This window comes from Aulonocara stuartgranti (genome assembly GCF_965226115.1).
Source record: "Aulonocara stuartgranti genome assembly, chromosome: 6".
Lineage (NCBI taxonomy): Eukaryota > Metazoa > Chordata > Actinopteri > Cichliformes > Cichlidae > Aulonocara > Aulonocara stuartgranti.
In genome coordinates, this window is record NC_138944.1 from 33,957,910 (window position 1) to 33,977,176 (window position 19,267).

At 39.6% G+C, this 19,267-nt stretch overlaps 1 protein-coding gene across 2 annotated transcripts; it reads left to right on the top strand.

Annotated features, from left to right (window-relative positions):
- Positions 1 to 8,171: 8,171 nt before the first annotated feature.
- On the top strand, positions 8,172 to 18,751 carry LOC309707754 (uncharacterized protein; the record flags this gene model as incomplete). 2 transcript variants are annotated; one of them, XM_082535261.1, is made up of 6 exons in its annotated part: positions 8,172 to 8,724; positions 9,662 to 10,709; positions 10,855 to 11,241; positions 11,678 to 11,805; positions 12,014 to 12,199; positions 18,660 to 18,751. In XM_082535261.1, exons 2-6 carry the CDS (start codon positions 10,081 to 10,083, stop codon positions 18,749 to 18,751), a joined length of 1,422 nt encoding a protein of 473 aa, XP_082391387.1. In that variant the 5' UTR covers positions 8,172 to 8,724; positions 9,662 to 10,080. The 2 variants fall into 2 exon arrangements, with proteins under 2 accessions (XP_082391387.1, XP_082391388.1); XM_082535262.1 differs by having other exon boundaries at positions 18,665 to 18,728.
- Between the last annotated feature and the right edge of the window lie 516 nt (positions 18,752 to 19,267).

Genomic DNA, 19,267 nt, shown 5'->3' on the forward strand with positions numbered 1-19,267 from the left:
TGTGTGTGTGTGTGTGTAAAATTGCTGTAGGGTAGCTTAGTAGTAAAAGCACTATATGAATGTGCAAGCACTTCAGATGCTTTGTTCAATAAGACTGGATGAAATCTATATCAATAAAGTCTAGCCCATTTGAAGACAAGCAAGAAAGACAGCAAAAATCCTGACTGACATCACGACCTATCATTACACAGGAGAATCTGATGGATCATTAATTAAGTATTTCATTTAATTAATGTTTGAAAGACAGTTTCAGCTTTTATTCTGTCAGCTACAAACTTTCTGCTGTTTATTAGTTTAAGAGAAAATAAAACTTAATATAACAACAGAATTTAAACATAGGCTGCAAACTGAAAAATGTCTATGAAAAAATGCTATTGAAGAATTTTAGCCCCTCCCACTGACCATGTAGTACAGTAGGACGGTCTAAAGTTGAAAGTTTCAAGGGATCTTCCAGGAATGGTGATGCTGCTTTTCTGGACAAATGATCTCTAAACTTGAACTTAACCAGAGGGATATAGTACAAAGAAAATTCAACAAGGCTTGGCTTACTTTGCGTTAGCTGGCTTGAGAAAACGTAAAACACCAGTCAGTGTCACGCCGCCGGGTATATCAACTTCTCTTTTAAGCTGTGCTTTCTGCTTCACGCTCCGTGCCCACGCATGTAACAAGGGCTGCTACAAGGCCCTTTAAAACAGGAAGTAGCATGTGCTGCAGTGAGCTTGAATGGTGTCCCAATGCACTGAGCAAGCACAGTGCAAGCATGCTAGCCAGGTGTGGTGCGTGATGATAAAGTGGTGACTAAAACTCTATAAAGGACATAACTAATATAACAGCAGGTCAGGGTTACTCTTACAATTTTCTCTGGTAAGAAGTCAAAATCCTTCATATAGAACTCTGAAGTTACCTGGAGAGATGAGATCCTGCTTCATAGTACAGGCCTCAGGGCAACATTTCAAAGTTAACGTGCAAAACAATCAATATATGTATTTGTATGTAACTGACAAAAAAAGGAGAGAAAAGTGTCCAAACACTTCTTGTGTCATTCCAGAGTTGAGGTCGCAGGTTATGGTGCCACCACTTTGTATGCAGAGCACCGGCTGCCTTCATGGACCTCTGTGATCCTGAGTATGCAGATTGGATCAGGAAAACTATCAACCCATAAAAAGCTGTGAGGTGTGGATAACTGTAAACAAGCTGAAATAAATAATCTTTTAGAGTTTAGCTTTGGTTTCTTTTATTCTGTTTGATATAAGCAGTAGAGGATTTCAGAATTTCTGTTTTATTTGCCAAAAGACGTTTTTTCAGCTGCACCCACACACAGTTTCTTTAGATAACTTCAACTGCAGAAAGTAAAAACTCAGCACTAAGTTTCAAATGCAGTTTTAAAGATAATGATAATATGGTGGCCCTGAAGAAAACACCCGTCAATAGAAAAAGCTGCAAAATCCTGCAAAATGTAACAGAAGTTGAATAAAACACAACGGAAATAGAAAAAAATGCAACAAGGCTGAAAAACTGAACAAACAAACAAAAAACAAACACAAATTACAACAGAAATAATAACAACGATATAAAAAAAAATAAAGTAGAAAAAAAACGTTCTCATCCTAAAACTTGGTGACAAAGTGGAACATGGTAAGGAAACACTCACTTAAGTGCTGTCATTACTCAAAGGTTCCTGATAATCATGCATGAAGTGATTTCTGGAGGGGAATGAAACTTAACTGAACTGCTCCCTGTGACATTTTGACCTGTCAAACGCAGGCGTAACTCCTGTTATTCATCGTTGTATTGCAGGTCTGCTGTGCACGACGTCTGTGAATCTGAGTAATTTGGTACAGATGAAGGAATAAGACTGCTCAGATGCTTTGGGTGTCACGTAATGATCCCTCAGGTTTGGGTGTCTTTGGTGCCCGTTGATTTCAATCTACCTGCACGTTGAACAGAAATTCTGCCATGACAGAACACACTAATGCCTTTTCAAGGGAGAACCGATCCTAATCTGAGCTGTCAGCCCCAAGTTCTCTGCAGTCATCAAATCAAGAATAATCTGGTTTGAACAGGCTCACTGCAAAAGCCTTTTTACCAGCTGCTGTTTGACAAATTGCAAAGCCTCTGAAGAGACTTTAGAAAGGGGGAAAAGGATACGAAGAAAAAGCTGAACAAAAAGCTATCCATGCACTGTTTAACATTTCACTTGGAGCTTATTGACTGTATTCTATCTGTGGATTGCATTATAGCTTCTCTGAGAGCTTTGCTCCCTGAAGATTTTATGATCTGTGAACGCTGAGTCTCTCTTGTGGCTGTAAACCAGTCTGCTCAGCATGGCACTGCATGGCAGAGTTTCTCTCCATTTTTTTGAATCACCTTTGCTCAGTTGTGCTCCTAACTGATCTCCTGAGTTTGGCTGTATTCCTGGACTTTGCCCTTTAGTTACTCTTCAGTCTCTTTGACACACAGGCTGCCAAATTTGAAATAACATTTTTAGTTTTGGAAAAAGAAGAGCGTGTCTAGCAAATTCTTGCACATCCTTGTTCTTAAATAGCACTTTTCTACTCAAGCACTCAAAGTACTTTATACACCTCATTCACCCATTCATACAAGCACTTTTCTGTACCTAAGTTCTTTCTATCTAACATTCATACTCTGATGGACACATGAAAGAGCAGTTTGGGGTTCAGTATCGTGTCCAAGGATACTTTGAGATACAGATCAGATCAGGCTGCAATCGAACCTCCAACCTTCTGATCGGTACTAATTGGACGTTTGCTGCTGCACATGTAGCATCACAGCTTAGAAGATGGTGGTGTGGAAATGTGTTTCCCATTAACAATTGACTAAGAAACTCTTAGTCAAGGGTTAACGTCACTAATGTCAGTATTTTCACTGACTCTAAAAAGGCACTGATCTTCATTAGATTAGATCAACATTGTTCCTTAATCCTGAGCTGTACAGGAAAATAGATTTCTGATACACATGTACATAAACAAATAAAGAGAGATGTTTCCCACCTGCTGAGAAGACAACAAATGCATAACCTGATTACCACCATCTCACATCCTCTGATTTCTGGCACCTATAAGTGAGATTGAGTTCACTGTCCTGCTGTCTTGGCCTTTAGGAGAACACAGTGAGACAGATGAAGCTTGCACCAGATGGTGGAAACACATTGATCGTGGTCTTAGACACAGCATCCACACTCTGTACATGATAGTGTGTGTATGGTGCTGTTTGCAGGAACTTGATGAGGCTTTGCTTAAGTGGAAATCCACTGATGTTCAAGCCCCAGGGAAGTGGGCGGGGGGATAGGACCTCTGGGGCCCTCTTCCTGATGGAGCCCTACCTGACTCCTTTCACTGCTAAAGCAAGAATGGTGCCACAACTCATTGAAACAATACTTCATTTCATCAGAATCTTCAAATGATTCTGTTAAAAACAACCGCCCAGTGTACTTGCATGGCAAACATCGTGATTAGATATTCAAGAAGAGCCTCTTAAAGATGAAGGTCTGTGTCTCTTGACCTAAACACATAATCCAGTTAAATCTGATTTATGTTCATTAATGCCCCTCACACTGTAACTTAAAGTAATAAATCGGTCACTGATTAATTACAGAAGTACGTCTGTGAGCATAAAGATGTAAGCCTTGGACCATCAGGATAAAATGTGGTTGGGAAACTTAACAAGCTTTGATAAAACTTCATCAGTAGCTCAAGCAAGACCTCAAAACCTTCGATCACCACGGGTGGTTAGCAGACTGTGGTTGTACCATGCAGCCTAACAACATGCAGTAAATTGCAGGTTAAAGCAGTCTGCTTACACATTGTTAAACGAGGGAAGGGAACTAATGTGGCTGTCACATTACCCTTTTGTCCCATTTCATCCCAGGACTTGATTCAATTGCTGCTCACTTTCTACAATACTTAAAACTGATCAGTAGGACCTGAAACTGCAAACATTCAAACATTCAGGCCAACAATCAGTTGGTGAACATATTAATCTACTACAATTAGCAAAAATGAATAAATAAACAGAAGAAAGTTAGAGTGATATCAGAGTCATGCAAGTTTTTGACCAGCAGGTTAAACTCATGCAAATTAGCTTCATCCAGGCTCATGAAAACACTGTCCTGCTTATAAACAGCAGATCATTTGTGTCAGTGTCAGGATGGTTTATATTTGAGCTTTTAGTTCACACAGAACAATTTTTATTAATTGTTTTTAGCGATTACGAAAGTCTGTGAATCCCCAAATTGTTCAGTTGTTCTCTTTGCTCCCCATGAGGTCACTTTCACCATGTGACAAAAACAACACCCCACTCTACACACTCGGGCCACCAGCAACTTTCTAAATCCTCAATAAAAAGCTGACAGGTTGCAATGATGTTCCAAATAACTTATTAAGAAAACAACTAAATACACAGAAAATTTTATGAAAATTGGTTTATTTTATATCTCATAGTTTTAAATGATGCAATAAAAATATGTACAAAACATCACAAACTGTAATATTTTACAAATGCTTACGTCCTGCTGATGCAATGGAGACATCTTCCAGTGACAGTCTTCATCAGTGTGAGTGTGAGGAGGATCCTAAACCCACCAACACAGAAGTGCATGTTCACAACTCCCTCTGTGCAGGCGGGGTCAGGACCCTCCTCACCCTGGGTGAGGAGGGTTGGTGCTGTGGCCAGTCAGGTATGAAGTGCTGAGAGTGGATCTTTGGTCCTCTGTGCAGCTCTGTCCACTCTCAGCTGCCCTGCAAAGTAATAACACAAGAAAGACGTCATTTTAACACAAAACAGCATTTTCATTGTTGGTAGCTGCAGTATGTTGTTAAAAAGCAATTTTAAACCCAATGTATACACATGAAAAATATAAATAAACCTAAACCTACAGTGCTGCTGACATAGGATGATGATTTATACCAACTATTGGAAGAATTTTGTCTTCAATACAGTTTGTTGTCAATGTGAGGTGATAACTTACATAGTTGGAACACAGCACCACTCTCCCGTTTTTCACTTGGTCATCCATCCTTCTCATCGGGTTGGTTGGGGTAAGGCTGTCTTCTGGGTGGGGTGTTTGCTCCATCTTGGACGTAACTGGAAGTAATAACAACTAAAAAACTACCTTTAATTCACAATGTAATATTAATATTAATGTCACATATCAACAAAAAAAGCAATACATTTCACATGTGCGAGTCACATGTTCTTATATCTGTAAAAACAAAGTTTAAAAACACATTCTAACATAAACTAATCAGAGTCACTGTCATCCATGGAAAGGCTAAAAGGCCTCTCCCAGAAACGTCTGACTCCAAAACTACCTGAGGATGTTGAAGGGGCATCAAACTGGTCACTCACCTTGCACCTCTTTGCACTTACCTCTTCGGTGCAGATGTCTTCTCTGCTTCTCTTTTCTGAGGAAGGAGCAGCAGAGAGATCAGCTGAGGAAGAAGCAGCAGAGGGAGCAGCTGAGGGAGGAGCAGCTGAGGAAGAAGCAGCAGAGAGAGCAGCTGAGGAAGAAGCAGCAGAGGGAGCAGCTGAGGAAGAAGCAGCAGAGGGAGCAGCTGAGGAAGAAGCAGCAGAGGGAGCAGCTGAAGAAGGAGCAGCAGAGGGAGCAGCTGAGGAAGGAGCAGCAGAGGGAGCAGCTGAAGAAGGAGCAGCAGAGGGAGCAGCTGAGGAAGGAGCAGCAGAGGGAGCAGCAGAGAGAGCAACTGAGGAAGGAGCAGCTGAGGAAGGAGCAGCAGAGGGAGCAGCTGAGGGAGGAGCAGCAGAGGGAGCAGCAGAGGGAGCAGCAGAGGGAGCAGCAGAGGGAGCAGCTGAGGGAGGAGCAGCTGGCGGATCACCAACTGGGGCAACAACTCGAGGGAAGAGTGGGGCATTGGCCTGGCCGAAAGGCGGCATGGCGATGGGGGCAGCACCTGGAGCAATAGGACGTTGCCAATCGTGCCAAAACGGCTCTGGAGGGTGCTCCCGGATGAGAGGGGAATCATCTCTCTCATCCATGGTGTCATACCCAGAGTCATCGCTAAGCCAATCCCCCCACTCTTCTGAGTCGTTCCAGTCAGATGAATTGTCAGTCTGTTCACTAAACTCTTCATCGTCTACAGGTAGGTAGGGGGGGTACTCACCATACTCACCTTGCTGTTCACTGACATCAGCATCTGGTGCTTCATCAGAAGAGGGTGAGGGTGAGAGAGGGATAAAATACTCACCATACTCACCTTCGCTGATACGCTGGGTATCAGTGTCCTGAGCTTCACCAGAAGAGGTGGTGCTCTGGAGACTGTCATCCAGGATCCTGATGACTTCAGGAAGGCCTTCTTCTGCAGGGCGTTCAACCACATAGTCAAGACGCCCTGTGAGGAAACAATTTTTAAAATAACATTAGGAATGTAATAGACACCCAGTGTTAAAGCAACAGACCTACATCTGTTAGTTTGAGCAGAGGATGAGAGAAAAGCATTTTATGTCAGACTGAATGACACTTCTACTTGTTCAATCTTTAAGTGAAGTTTTTTAATAGAAGACCACCAAACCTCCACCAAGGCAGCTCACTCTGTGTACTTTTAAGGTGACACTATATTGACACTATATATGACACTGTATTTTGTGTACATTCAATTTGTTTTATTTGTTCCTTGTAAGCCTTTATGCAAACACTATGTTGGAATAGGTAATGGATAATAGGTATTGATTTGTAAATAGCCGGACATGAGTAACTTATTATATAAATATACTACAGTACATTTATAACTAACCATGCAGCTCATTCTCCTGTTTTATTTACAATTCACGATGTCACACATTTTGAAAAAAGCTCATAGGTTAAATATGTGGATGCAAACCATAATGTAACATTTAGACCACATGTACCAATTGCATGTCCTAAATATATATATATATATATATATATATATATATATATATATATATATATATATATATATATATATATATTTTTTTTTTTTTTTTTTTTTTTTTTTTTTTAAATAAAAACACAACCTTCTTGGCAAGAGTTGGCAAGAATTGCACACACAAAGCTCTGCAGGTATGTCTGAAAATGATGGTCAAGTGAAAAACAAACAAACAAACAAGCAAACAAACAAACAAACAAACAGAAACTCTTAACTCAGAATCCACATTTTTAGAAATGTGCACAAGGACTGTATCTGCCATAAGGACAGATACATCTAATCTGTGGTAAACATGCTATCCCTGTGTAAATATCCCTGTGTACAATATCTCTCTCTGCTATCTAATAAGGTTAAAAGCATTACCGTAACAGAAGATAGGTCTTAATGCCATTATTACTACTGTTTTCATATTCTTTTGATATTATTTTATTTGTATTTTTTTATCTTTGTGTTTTGCAGCAGAGAAAAAATATAGTTTATGTCAATAAAGTCTTTGATCCGGAGAAGAAAAGGATGTCAGGAGGGGACCTGGATCTGTGTGTTTACGCCTGCGTGTTCTGAGGCCATGACATCTTGAAGATGCCGTTACCACAGAAACTGATTTTTGGGCATTTTACAAATTTTAGTCCATTAAGCTATTTTTAACCATTTCATTTTAAAGAAAAGTGTCAAATTTGAAGCCTTCAAATCAAAGTAACACCTTTTTTTCATATTCATACACCAGTCGTTAATAATTTCTACACCTCTCCCGGAAAATTTAAAACATACAAACAATTTACGGGAAACAATCTTGAATACACATATTTGATCACGTTAAAACTTGATATTCACACTGGAACTTGTTAAATTATTACAGTAATTTACATTTAAAGAAATTTTCAAACGTACCTGCAGCGAAGTCCAGGTGACAGTCGGGGAGTCCGGGTCCACGGCGAGCCATCTTCAAACTTGAAAAACAAAAACAAGTACAAACGATCCACAGATGAAGTACTTGTTATGCGTTCAAGTTATATCCGCTTTTAGTAAAATGGTTTGCAAAACTTAGCTTTCCACAGGCTGAGGTTGGAGCAGGTCGAAACAAGTCCACGAGCAAGTGTAAACGGACGTTTGGAACCTTGTGCAGCATTTATATACCCTCGGCGGCCATGGTTACGGTTGTCAACGTGTACAGGTGCACGTGATAGAAGTATAGGAATGGAGCTCACCACAGTGTAATTACAGTTAATTTATGGTCATTTACTGTCAGGGTGGAAGTAATGAATTACAAATACTCACGTTACTGTAATTAAGTAGATTTTTTTGGGTACTTGTACTTTTATGAGTAATTTTTCAAGTGTGTAATTTTACTCATACTTGAGTACAACTTACACCATGTAATCTACTGAGTACTACTGAGTACGCCCACAATTTGAATTAATATTCAAACCTTTCGTCTGCATTTTTGCAGCCAATAAGGCCGTGCAATCCCGACCGGCCAATTTAAGACGTAAGCAAAGATAAACTCTGCTGCAGCAGCAGGCACAGGTGTCTGGAGGTGCTACATGGTGGAGTACAAACTACTTTATAGACGGAAGATTTGGAGACAAAGAAGCCAAAATGGAGACAGAGGACAACACTGTCAACCATGAAAACGACGTAGAAAAGACGGAGGACGCGTGCCCGTGGCCATACCTGGAGGAATTTTTCATGTGCAGAGGGAGAAAAGGAGACAGCGTCCAGATGCAGTGCAAACTTTGTTTGACCTCTACAGTCATTTCAGCTTACAAGACTTCAGCGTCTAATCTTAAAAAAACACATTGAGGTAAGAGGTTTTACAACTATACGTGTACAATATTGCCTTCTTATTTTTCATGTGTGTTAAGGTTATTAGTTTGGCTAAGATATTGTCACCGCCATTGGTTAGCCTGATATTAAAATAAGACGGAGCTAGCTAATGTGCGTGTGTGTGCATAATTGAGCTAAATTCGTAGGAATGTTTTAGCTTATTATTTGGATAACCACCGTCATTACAATAAATTAAATTTGTAGTCATTTAAAACTCACAGGCCTACAATCAGCTGGCCTATATAAAAAACAAAATTTGAACACAGTGCTGAGCTGCATCTCAAATTAATCTTCCAGCTCTCAGCTGACATGTATCAGAGCCCGATGGATCAGTTGATCAGGATCATTGGCCTGATATAGGTCTATCATAGTGACGTGGCTCTTAATCAGTAGGGTTATATGTTTCCCAATATGATTTTTTTTTTTTAAAGAACATAATGTGGATTGTTTTTATTTGTTAGCTGTATGGGCAGCATTTTTGTGTATGTGATCCCTTTTCTTAAATTACATTTGCTATATACACATATTTTGCTCTCTTAGTATTTTTAGAACCCGACTAATATTGAAAACTTTAGGGTGATACTGATAAAAAGGAGTTAAAAATTTAGATACTGATACATTGGTCGATACTCTTTTTACAGATAGTATACAGATTACAGAACTTAGAATGTATACAGAAATTCATGTTTTTTGCAATGATCGTTCAAAATTGGTTTACATTTGTAAATAAATACAGCAATATATCTGCAAGATTTGACCAAATTCACCACTCTTTTATACTATGCTAAACAATCAAAGATTAGCTCATGTCTAGTTGAATGATGTTTTAAAAATGTGTTTTCCTGTAGTGTTAATCACAGTGATGTTATGAAGTAATGTATGAACCTGACGTATGATAATATTTATCTCTACAGAGGAAACATCCATCGAAGATTGAGCAGTACAATATCACTGTGGCATCAACATCTCGTCAGCGAAAGACCACAGCCACACCAAACAAGCTCTCAGCAAATACACAAGCCAAGTTACCAGACCTGATGTTGAGAGCTGCAAACAAACATGTTCCACAAGCAACTGTTGACATGCTTGTCATCAATTTCACATGTGAGGGTCTACAGCCATTTGCAGTGCTAGAACAGCCATCTTTCAAAGAATTGGTTACCACATTACAACCTCAAGCCAAAGTCATCTCCAGACCCACTGTCCGTGCCAGAATCTGTGAAGCTGCTGATCACATGAAGATGACTTTGGTTGCAGCATTGGATAAAGTCAAATTGGTTGCTACCACTACTGATTGTTGGTCAGCTCATCAGAAAAATTACCTTGGAGTCACATGCCATTGGAGGAAGAGTCCCTGGAAAGAAGATCTGCAGCACCAGCATGCAAAAGATTGAGAGGGTCTCACACATTTGACATGCTTGCTGGTGCGCTTGATGATATCCATTGCCAATACAAGATTAGAGGCAAAGTTGTAAGAACCACAACTGATAGTGGATCCAACTTTGTCAAGGCCTTCCACATGTTTGGGGCACAAAATGATGCAGATGAAGCTGAAGATGAAGCAGACCCAGAAACTATTGACCTGACTGACCATATTGACTACCATGAGGCAAGTGCAATTCTTGATGAAGACTCTGGTTTGGAGTATCAACTCCCGCCTCATCAGCGATGTGCATGTCACCTGCTAAACCTTGTGGCAACATCTGATGCTGCCCTAGCAGAGAGCATGAATGAAACCTACAAGAGGCTCTCCCGTGCAACCTTTGCAAAATGCCAGGCCATTTGGAACAAAACTCATTTGGCTAATGAAGTGGTAGAGGACAAGTGTGAACTACAGATCATTCGTCCCAATGCAACACAATGGAATTCAACCTACCTTGCCATTGAAAGGATAATACGCATCATTGATGAGAAGGGGGAAAATGCCATCAGGAGCATTTGTGAGGAGTTCAAGGTGAAAATGTGAGTAAAATTGGACACCTACCAATATGGTTGCAAATTTTGTGAATTTTCCTTAATGGATGGTTAAAAACGTGAGCAGACTCTTAATATTAAATCAGAAGATCCCTATTATAGTCATGGTGGGTTTTGTTGTTGTGTCTTACAGGTTGAGTCCTGCAGAAGTTGCATTCCTTAGGGAGTACTGTACCACCATGAAGCCACTGGTGAAAGCTTCAAACATTCTTCAGTCTGAGTCCACTTCCTTTATGGGATGGCTCCTGCCAGTAATCCAACAACTACTGTCCAAACTTAGCAGGCTGGAGACATCAAGCAAGACATGTGTGCCACTCATCAGGGTGATCCGAAGGGCCAGCTCTGTTCTAGGATGCCCTCTGGACCCAGTGGAGGTGGTGAGTGACAGGAGAATGGCGGCTAAGCTGTCATCCCTGTTGGACAACGTCTCCCACCCCATGCAGCAGACTGTGACAGCACTGAGCAGCTCCTTCAGTGGGAGACTGCGGCACCCACGGTGTGGGACGGAGAGATTTCGCAGGTCTTTCCTCCCCACTGCTGTCAGACTCCACAACAAAGACTTTAACTGAACAAACACACACATCCACACATGTGCAATAACACTAAGTGCAATAATCTTTTCTGGCATCGTTGTATTTTACTCAGTTGTATATAGCATTCGTATTCTATTTTTATCTTATTGTATATTTTTATTCTATTTTATTCTACTGTATATAGTATATTATTTTATTCTATTCTGTACAGCTGTGTACTGTATTTATTCTTATTGTATTCTAATTTTTGCGTCATAACTTTTGCACTGTCCACTTCCTGCTGTGACAAAACAAATTTCCCACATGTGGGACTAATAAAGGTTATCTTATCTTATCTTATCTTATCTTATCTTATCTTATCTTATCTTATCTTATCTTATCTTATCTTATCTTATCTTATCTTATCTTATCTTATCTTATCAGAGCCCTGCAAAATGGCCTTCAAAAGCGTTTTGGAGCGATGATGGAGGATCCAGAGTTGGCTGCAGCTGCAGTCCTCTTACCCAAGTTCAAGACTTCCTGGACTGACAGAGCAGATGTAACAGAGGCTGGTAAGGATTCATGTGATCCCATTTTTGTGTATTTTTACATTTGAACACATGCTTAAGTGAGTATTTCACCTAATACATTGTAAGCTATTGATGGTCTGTCCTGAATACTAAACAATCCTTTTTGAGAATTTGCCGTTTTTAAATTTGTGTTCAGGAATAATCACTGAAATGTAAATAACAAAATTGTGTTATCTACTTGCAATTACAGCCTTGACATACATCAAACAACATCTTGAAACGACAGAGCATGAGAGTGAGGATCAGCAAAGAGAGTCATCTGATGAAGATGAATTCTTCTCCAGACCAATCTCCAGAAGGCTGCAAAGTGCAGTTGAGCTTGATGGTTACCTTGCTTGTGCCACAGACACCATGGAGCTGCTGCACTCCTTCTCAGGTATCAAAAACCTCTTTCTTAAACTGAACACAGCTCTGCCTGCTTCTGCTGTGTGTGAACGACTTTTTAGCTGTGCTGGTCTACTCTTCACAGCCAAACCAAGTTGGATTGCCTCTGTTAATTTAGAAAACCAGCTCTTGCTGAAACTGAACAAAAGGTTCAAGTGTGACAGAAATGCTAAGAGTTTAAGACACTCACCTGCCTGTTGTTCAGTGTATGGGGAAAAGTTTAAACGGTTCTACGCATGTTCAGAAACATATTTGTCATTGTTTTAACAAACAAAATTCCTTCTTTTATATCTACATTTATTTACAAAACAAGTTACCTTTCTATACCTTGTTCATCTGAGAAATGTGCTTTGAACATAAATATTTATACTGGTGAATCGAGTTGAATGCCTGCTATTGACGACAGAATAAAACATCAGTCTGTTAAAAAGTAATTAATACTCTGAGTAGTTTTTGAGAAGAGTACTTTGTACTTTTACTCAAGTATTTTTTTAACACCAGTACTTTTACTTGTAATTGAGTACAATTTAACCAGTGTAACAGTACTTGTACTTGAGTACAAATTTTGAGTACAGCAGGTGGATGAGGGAAAGGGGAGGAAGGAGGAGGAGAGACCCGCGGACCGGCCGCGTCTCGTATTGAAAAGGAACCCGATTTGTCCCGGACTTCAGCTTGAATGAAAAACAAATACACAAAGCTGGAGTTCTTCTGTGTCTTTACGTGGCCAGCTGCCTCTTCTTCTCCCATTCTCTCTCCCTCTCTCTCCTGTTGCTACTTAAATCATGAAACTGATCAATGATCAGCTGATCGCTTTTCTCTTGGAGATACTATATAGCTCATGCTTACGGAGCCCCTCTGATGACATCCTCCAAAAAATTAATAGATTGTGGCGACAAAATACTACTTCCTGCCCTCGAAATAGTATAAGTGCCCACGAAATACTTATTTGTGGCCACAAAATACTATTTCGAGGGCACGAAATAACGTGCGCACGAAATGCTCATTTGTGGGCACGAATTGGGTATAACGTGGCAACGAATTACGCATTTGTGGCAACAAATAGATGACGTGCGCACATCATATTGATACATTGGACAGCTGTGTAGAGACATAAGCATAAGAGTAGGCTAAACCTGTACAACATGGCCAGAGACAGTATGATTGAGTTTTATTTTTGTCATGGTCTGCGTGGCAGACCTTGGGTGTGTGGGGAAGGAGGACCCAAAATGCGTTTATTTACAGTGGAGTAAACAATACACAATAATAGGTCTAGGTCCCTCAGACCCAGATCCCTGACAATTTTAGGCTGGGAATGAGCTACACATGCATTTTGAAAAGCCTGGCACTGAAAGGAACCATTATTATGGAGAGACATTTAAACAGGATATTAAGAGCCCAGTTGCATTGCAGACGTAAGTACGACCCGGACGTTGGGATAGATTCTATTGTCAACCAACTGCAAGGGCCTGGGAAGGATCACGGTTATTGGTCAAGTGTTTCGTGCTCACAAATAAGCATTTCGTGCGCACGTTATACCCATTTCGTGGCCACGAAGTAGTATTTTGTGGCCACAATTTATTTATTTTTTGGACCATGTCATCAGAGGGGCTCCGTACATGCTAATATCACATCTTCACATTTTTTTTAGAGGTAACAATAACTTTGCATTCTCGCTACTCAGCATGCTCTAAAACAGGTATATGTTAGCAATGACAACATTTAACAAATGTTTTTAAAATTCTAGCCGTGCTAATTAGCCTTAGGATTGGTTGAGGTCTGTGAAAGCCTTTGGAACAAAATCAGTCTTGTAAAGCTCACTATTTTCCAGCTGAGCCTATAGCACATTTGTTAAAGTCAGTCCGGATTGTACAGCTTCTAATCAGAAACAATTAAAGTTTGTTTCTTTTTTTCTGCTCATCAATCTTTTTCTGTAACCAGGATACCTGGAAAGTCTTAAATAACTCATGTTAAAATGTTGCAGTGCTGTAGAGTGGGGTCATGTTAACAATCCATTCAAACTTGTGGTCTTCAAGGTCAACTTTATCAACTTAATCTAGAAACTATCATTCCTACAACTGTGCTGTGTATATGTCACAACATATAGCAGGAACCTATAAACGTAACTGACCTTTGACCTCTCCTTCAAGAAGGTACATGTAATGTCTACAGTGATTAGACATACTTAATAAAACAGTGTGGGGCACAGAGTATTGTTGTGCATCAGTGTGGAACATGTCAGTAACACTGAGGGTTACACACACTTTGCCAGGTACACCTGTTCACCTGCTCGTTAAACACAAATGTCTAGTGAACCAATCAGACGTCAGCAAATTAAAGTATTTAAGCATACAGACATGTTCATGATGACCTGCTGAAGGTCAAAGCAAGTATCAGAATGGGGGAAAGAGATTGCGTGGTTGTTGGTGCCAGATGGGCTGGTCTGAGTATTTCAGAAACTGCTCATCCAATGAGCTCACAAAATTACCTCTACAGTTTACAGACTGTAGTGGCAATCCAACCAGCAAAAGGCCACCTGAGGGAATTTGAAGTATTTCCAACTCATCCTGGTGATGAGGTCAAACACAACCAGTACTTTTAACATTTTATCAATAATTTACCAAATTAAAAAACAACTTGTGGTAACTTATTTTTAATTTTGCTGCAGACAAGTTGAATGAATGCTTACTGGATCTAGAACACCATTTAGATCATAACAGCTCCTGATCAGGATGAATTTCATTTTCAAATCAAATTTCATGTCGCAGTTTCACAATTTTGTAACATATTATTTCAAAGCTTGCTTATGGGCTTGTTTTGGAGCAGACCAACAGTCAGGCTCGTCTTCACCCTTACTGTCAGACTCTGAATTGATGGTTCTGCTATATCTCACCTGGCTGAGCTCTTGTAATTATTTTGTGATAAAACTTTTTCTATTTTGAGATCAAGATTCAAGTGGAAATCTTTGTGTGTCTGTCTCTCTCCCTTGGTTTCTGTAGAGGTACAGTGTGGGGGCGCCTGGATAAATGTTAAACAGAAGCTAGATGTAGTGTTCCTCCACTGTCCATTAAGGATATGAGGAAAAGAAATGGTCAAGAACAAAGTGTATGGTGTATTTATAAAAGAAAATGGCTTTTAAATTGTATACCAAAACCACCACCAGAAAGTCAACTACAACTTGTTACATAATCATCATGACTGTTGTGTCAGTTTAACAGTTTATGGGTTGACTTCTTTCAGTTCATTCACTGTTTACATCATGAAGGGAAAAGAAGGCAACAGGCTGAGAAATGAAGCTGTTGTGTGTCTTTGTGGCCACACGGGGGCAGTGCTGCATAAATAGTAGAATCTCTTCCTGGACACTTTTTCTAGACCTTTTTAAATGACTAATAAAGACAACAACAAAATGAATTACATCAGGATCTGATATGGTTTTGTTTTTTTGTTGAGCTTTATTTATTTCAGAATGCCTAGAGTTTGTTTGTTTCCCATGTTTTGTGATACAGAACATCTCCTCTCAGACGGCTGTTGTCTCATAATGGGTCATTACCTGGTCTGATGGGGTGTTTGTTCCATTTATAAATCAAGCGATTGATTTGTAAAATGAGAGATGGCCTCTGACCTGCTGACTGGTGTCTGATCTTCTCTGCTCCCCTCAAATTTGACAACTACTCAGCTAATGTGATGGTGGACAGGAAGTCACTAAACCTGGGACTCTGGAAACACATTTCTAGGGATAGAAAAGTTAATGTAGATCGTTTCAGGAGATAAATACGAAATAATCGATTTGGTGATTATACTAATATAGTAAGAAAATAATGCATGAAAAAAAGATTTTTTATCTATACACTTAAGCAACGACCAGAGTCTTAGAATTGCGCTTTCACCAGGTTTTACTTGACTGAACAACAGAACTTCTCTGTCTCCTTTATAAGGGGTCACATCCTGAGTTACACAATGAGTCTTTCAAATGTGTGCGATAACCCACTGCATGTGTAGTCGTGCTGAGACCGCGTGGTCTTACTTTTATTACCCCTTGATTCAGCTGTGACCTGCTTATCAAGTCTTTTTACAAGTACATCATAATTATCTGCTCTGTGCAGACATAAGTTGAGCAATGGTTTAACAAACTTTCCCATCAAAAACATGAAGGTTTAGCTTTAAGCTTATTTGTCCAAACAACAAAGGATAAACTGCCAGCACCTGGACTGAAACAGAACATAGTAGTGTTGGATGTAAGTAAAGGAAATACAAGTATAACTGTGACTATGGAACAAATCTCCTTCAATGTTAAACCTTAATGTTAACCTGATTGTGTTTATTAGAAAAATCAGCCATTACAGTGTCTGTGATTGCTTCACATAGTTAACTCTGGTTGTCTGTGGGTTTGTGTCAAACTTGGAGTGAACAAAAGCATAAAAACTGTGGAAGATGCAGACTGTGAAAGTCTAGTTTATTTCATGAATACAATTATTTTTTACAGTCGCTAGAACAAAGTAGCGTACATTCATGATAAAGTAAATACCACAACACAACATGGACAGTAAGAAGTAAACTGAATTGTCTTAGAACTTATTATATTCTTTAAGCTTAAAAGCAACACCCAGGATTAGACTGTTTGTGTTTTAAGCCTTTTATTCAAAGCTAGTATGTGTCAACACTTCTTTCTGCCAGCAGCATTATTGAAGTGACACTTTAACGACACTTTACCTGCTGATGCTTCACATCACAATCTTTATGACGAAAAAGCTCAGATGTCTGTGCTGTCACTTGTTATGAAAATGGACAGAACCTGGGCTCAGGCTTCCTCTTCTTCTTTCCTTCCTCTTTAATAATAACCATAGATCAGTAAAATAGCCATATTTTTAAACAAATGATTGTGATGAAGAGAATTTTTTTTTTTCCAGTGTGCATCAACTCAAAATCTTTTGAGTTTAAATCTTTTTTGTTTACCAACAACTGGGGAAATCCAAACTTGATGTACCAGGTCAACTCAGCGAGCTCCTGTCTTGACCTCCCCTCTGCCGAGCGTGTACACACACACACACACACACGCACGCACGCACGCACACACACACACACACACACACACACACACACACACACACACACACACACACAGAGAGTATCATCATAAATGCCATGATATCTTTCTTGTTCAAATAGTTTATTCACTTAACAAAGAGGTAGCTCGGAAACTCAGTAAGAAGGAGGAAAAATAGTTTAAGGACACTTTCTCAAATAAAGAGGATTTCATCATCTTTCTGTACATAATGGGGCGATCGTGGCTCAAGAGTTGGGAGTTTGCCTTGTAACTGGAAAGTTGCTGGTTCGAGCCCCGGCTTGTACAGTCTCGGTCGTTGTGTCCTTGGGCAAGACACTTCCCCCGTTGCCTACTGGTGGCGCCAGTGTCCGGCAGCCTCGCCTCTGTCAGTGCGCCCCTGGGTGGCTGTGGCTACAATGTAGCTTGCCATCACCAGTGTGTGAATGGGTGGATGACTGGTTGTGTAAAGCGCTTTGGGGACCTTAGGGACTAGTAAAGCGCTATACAAATACAGGCTAAATAAAAGAAGAGATACATCAGAAACAAATCAGTAGATCCAGAAATTATAGAGGCTAACTCTTTTCAGCTGTAGAGGTACACTTCATGTACTCATTAGCCTACAGTTCAAATGCCTGTGTTAGGGTGCATTGTTTCAGTTTCATTAAGTCTTCTTGCAGTTACATGATAATTATTATGCTGGAGTGATCAAAGCTCATAAACATCTGAGTTACACAATGAGTCTTTCAAATGTGTGGAATATCCCAGCTGTAACCTTTGCTTTCAGTTTGGTTAAATTCATCATTCAGATCACAGACTAAACAACAAGTACAGTAGGTCTTCCACTCCGCAATTAAAAATAGCAACACTCATGTAAGGCTTTATTCTCCATAGAGTCAACATTAAGCAACATTAAATAACGGATCTTTCATCTGAAATAATTACAGTTTGTATAAATTTACACTGAAGACCAAAATACACACACATACATAAAACCCATAAATCACTTAAACCTATTAAAACACATGGAAAATTACCTCATTTGTTGTGCTATTCAAAGATGTGTATGTGTGTGTATTCAGGCCAAGTCATAAAGAAAACAATAGAGGTCAATATACTTTATGTTCTACAGTCGCTGCAGATTAATGAAATATAGTGGAAACCTGAAGATCCTAGGTATAGTAGTTTGTGGGAAATAAATACAGTGAAGTGACCATTTAGCTCTTGTGGCATGAAACTGCTTAGTGCATTATTATTTGCTTTTCTACAATATGATATTTGTTTAATAATTGATTGATTTAGTGCATAAAATAGTTGATAAATAAAATGTTAAATATCTAATCATCATATCAAAAATCATATATTTGGAGGGAGTGTCTTTGACACATGCTGACTGCATTCTTCTTATAACCAGAACAGGAAGTGAGATCAGAGGAGAACAAGAGTGAGCAGTTTGGTGAAAGGAACAGGAAGGATGAAGAAGAGGTGAACATCCACACAGTTTAAAAGGAGACATTATGGCACAATAAGAGCACAAGCTCTAAGATGAAGACTGGTAATGATTAAAAACTGCACTAAATAGTATCATTCTGTGACTTCACACTTTAGGTAGTGCATAACATTTACCACTTTATATTAATTTTACTATATGTTTAAATAAATAAAAACAAATAACTTTAAAAGGTGCTGTTATTGAGTGAAAACTCAAAAGACTTCAGGGCTGTTGTAAGCCCTGTATGCTTCAAGATCCTAGCAACACCCTCGCCAGCAGCAGCAAACTGATATGGACCAGTTTATGCCTTTTATTCGGTTGTAAACTCTGATATACTTTTATAATTAACCTTTGGGTGACTGCACAAAGACTGAGAGGGGATGACAGAGAGGGAGAAAGATGGAGGAACACAGCACATATAAGAAACAGGTAAGAGTGGACATGAAGTCAAAGTCAGGGACATGTCCGATAATAAAGACCTTCCACCTGGCTACATATATGTCACTTCTGCTTTGCCCACATTCATCTAT